Raw genomic sequence first — 3,290 nt, 5'->3', positions numbered from 1 at the left:
ACCTTTCTCCCACTGAAAGCAGCCAAGTGTCTAAGTACCTTTGGGAACGTAGGCCTTGGGAATTCTGACACTCCACTACAGGGAGCTGAGGGAAGAAGCCACCCACCCTCCCGTGAAGGAGCAACCTGAAGGGACAGCTGACAGGGCAGACAGATAACAGAGGCAGATGCAGCCACGTGCCTCAGCAGCAGGAAAACAGAATTACAACCCTACTGTGTTAACCAAATCCCTCCGTGAAGTAGTCTTCCAAAGGGAAACACTTCATGCACTGTTTCAAGAGGGATGTGTTTTGGGCTGCCTTTAATCAGGTGGCACTTTCTGTTTCTACATAACTCCGGATGGTGCCCCCACCCCACCTAGGGTGACCAGATGAGAGGAAGAAAATATCGGGACACGTGGGGCGGGGGGGTCGCCAGCAGAGCAAAAAAAAAAGCGGAGCAGGACGCGGGACAAACACCTAAATATAGGGACAGTCCCGATTTCATCAGGACGTCTGGTCACCCTAGCTCCACCAAGGTGTGTCTGGCAGTGGCTAGCTGCTGCTGCTTCTCTGGGGAGTCCTCAGCTCCCGAGCTGGATTGGCTGGGTTGGATGGGGTCAGTGCTGGGGGGAGCTGAGGAAAGCGTCATGTTGGTGGATGCTCAGGGCGACAAGTCTGCCCTCTGCACACAAGAGCATCACTTGTCCAGTCTCCTGCCTCATTAGCCCACTAAGGCCTATGGGGATCTGATGTAGCCATGCTCCATGCTGTGACTATCCCATGATCTAACCCCCTCAGAAACAGAGGTTCTCTAAACCCTGCAGCGAGGGCACTGTCGCCCCCTCCCCCTCCCCAGAAGGAGTCTGTCTCTGTTCCAATGCTGGGTTATTCGTTCTTCTCTGGCAACCTGATATATATATCTCCTGCCTCCCCTTCCTGCCCTGGGTGTCTGAGGCTGGGGATGGGAACAGCTCACCTGGGTGGAGGAAAAGCCCCCGTTGGGATTCTGCTGCTTGCTGATCCACTTTGCAATTTGAGCTGCTAATGACAGGTCTTCTTGGGATGGTGCCGGCCGCGTGGGGAGGTAAGCGAGGAGCACGTAGGACGTCATCTCCACCTCAGCGGAGGGAGCACGGGGGTGATAGAACGGGAGATCAGCCTCTGGCTGCTTCCCGGGCCTCTGCCAGTGAACGGAGCCATCTGCAGTGGGAGAAGGGAGAGGGAGGAGAAAAGGAAATGTTTATTACCGAATATCTGGTTTTTGCCAAGAGGGTTACTGACATACTGTCACTGAGGATGGAGAATGGAGTCCCAACCCTTGCTGGGCATGTCAATACAAAGCATGAAGGTATTAAATAATCCCTCTAGTGGGTTGATACAGTCCAGATGTGGAAACTCTCAGTGTCTAATTAGGTTGCTGCACCTGTGCCTGTGTCTCCCACATTTTATGAAGTCAGATCCCAGGAATGGCCAGTGCCAGGGTTTTTAAGGCTCATTGATCTAAAATGTGTGAAGAGGCTAAATAATCCCGACCTGCCGCAGTACAGACTGAAGGTTATAGCAATAACAATCAAACCCTTCTCCTGCCAGGCTACATAGGGCCAGTGGACCGGGATGCAGAAGAAGAGCCCATAAACAGGTCTCACCCTCTTTCACAGCTTCCTTATCAAGCGAGTCCAGCAGTGCCCTGTGCTTCTCCTCCTTCCCTGCCAGCGTGAAGGCGTAGGCCATCAGTGCCTTTGTGTACACGTGGCTTCCTCCCTGCTCCATGGCTGTTTCCAGGCAGAATAAAGCACTACGGACCACAGAGTGCTGCGGGGAGCATAGAGGGGAAATAATCAGTGTTTGCAGTGTGACGATATGAGCTAGACTTTGGGCACTGCCTGTGCAGGCTGTCATCCCATCGCCACAGAGCACAGATGGATTTAAATAAGAGGTGCAGTGGATCTAATATAACACAGATGCTGGTGATGGGATGAGTGACTGTTTGACACCAGTCACTTGCATGGTCCCAGTGAACTCAGACTCTTGTAGTAATTTGGTCACCCCATCACTGTGGGCCACTGAGCACAGAAATGTGGCTTAAATGAGTCTAGCTGAGACAGCCTCAGCAGTTACAAAAATCACATTCCTGCCTTCCATGGGGTAGCCATGTTAGATACAAGGCCTTCACAATTTGGAGAAATTAAGGTAATCTGAGGTGTCTAGGGCTATTTATTGAATTTTAACCAAGAAAACATGTGGAAGGCAAATGAAGCAGACTCTGCCATGGATAGCAATGGGCCAACAGCTGTCAACTAGTATATAATCCCTCCCAGTCATTCATCCAATGAAAAGCATGACTAGATGTTAGGATATAGATATTCAGGCCTGTCTGTAAAGGCCTATACTTTAAGAATTTAGGTGTATTCTTATCACTTAGCTAGTTATAGAGGTATAAAAGAAAGAATCAAAATCACTGTCTGTCTGTGTAAGGGCCTTCTCTTACAGTGACAGTCTGAAGCTCTGTTCTTAGGCTAAGGCCTTCAGCTAAGCAGCAGAGGCAGCCATAAACTGGGAAATGTACGGTCACATCCTTACATTCCAAACCAGTCACATTGAAATAAGGTGCTATTGGGCTGTTAGGAATACAATTCTGTCCTGATATTCCTATCACCTCCAGAGAAAGGGAAGAGCCTAGAAAATGTAAAAGGAAACTTAGTTTGATAGCATCCTGTCGGGCAAGAACTCACTTATCAATAGCTGGGATGTGAAATCCTCATCTCTTTGTTCTTCTATAGTCTCCACTTCCCTATTGTTTGTCTGTATAATCTCAGTTTGGTTCTGTGATTGTTTCTGTCTGCTGTATAATTAATTTTGTTGGGTGTAAACCAATTAAGGTGGTGGGATATAACACTGGTCTACAATTTTTGAGAAGTCGTCTGCTTCAGAGAGAAAATGTGCTATTTATTATGTATTTTGATGTGCTGAATTCAAATATGACAATTAAAACAACTGATTGGCTACTGTTTCTAAGATATTTAAGTTTTACATTTTATGTCTATGTATATTGTGTAGATAGTAGAGTTTTAATCATAAATTGTAAACCTAGGTCTTTTCATGTGTTTATGGTTGCTTTACATGATAATATTTCACCTGTCCTGTTTATGTAACACTTTAAAAATCAGCAAAAGGGTTATATAAATAAAATTTATTATGAAACAAAAGACAAAAAACTATTATGTACATAGTTTAGTCCTATTCAGTGTCTACTTGGCACTTCTTGGCTTGTCTCTTGTATTCATGAAATGGAGCATCTCTTGTCACTGTC

General features: G+C 46.7%; 1 protein-coding gene across 1 annotated transcript; it reads right to left on the bottom strand.

The window, feature by feature from the left end:
- Window positions 1–956: 956 nt before the first annotated feature.
- On the bottom strand, window positions 957–1,786 carry LOC113405273 (alpha-2-macroglobulin-like; the record flags this gene model as incomplete). The annotated part of the gene is made up of 2 exons (XM_026646320.1): window positions 1,627–1,786; window positions 957–1,180 (listed from the first exon to the last, which is right to left on the bottom strand). Coding segments are annotated over exons 1-2 (348 nt in total), but the record flags the coding sequence as incomplete, so codon positions are not given.
- Window positions 1,787–3,290: the final 1,504 nt, after the last annotated feature.

Source organism: Terrapene carolina, unplaced genomic scaffold (assembly GCF_002925995.2).
Source record: "Terrapene carolina triunguis isolate 2854851 unplaced genomic scaffold, T_m_triunguis-2.0 Scaffold34885, whole genome shotgun sequence".
Classification (NCBI taxonomy): domain Eukaryota; kingdom Metazoa; phylum Chordata; order Testudines; family Emydidae; genus Terrapene; species Terrapene triunguis.
The sequence above is the reverse complement of the archived record's forward strand: the minus strand, read 5'-3'. Positions and strand labels throughout refer to the sequence as shown.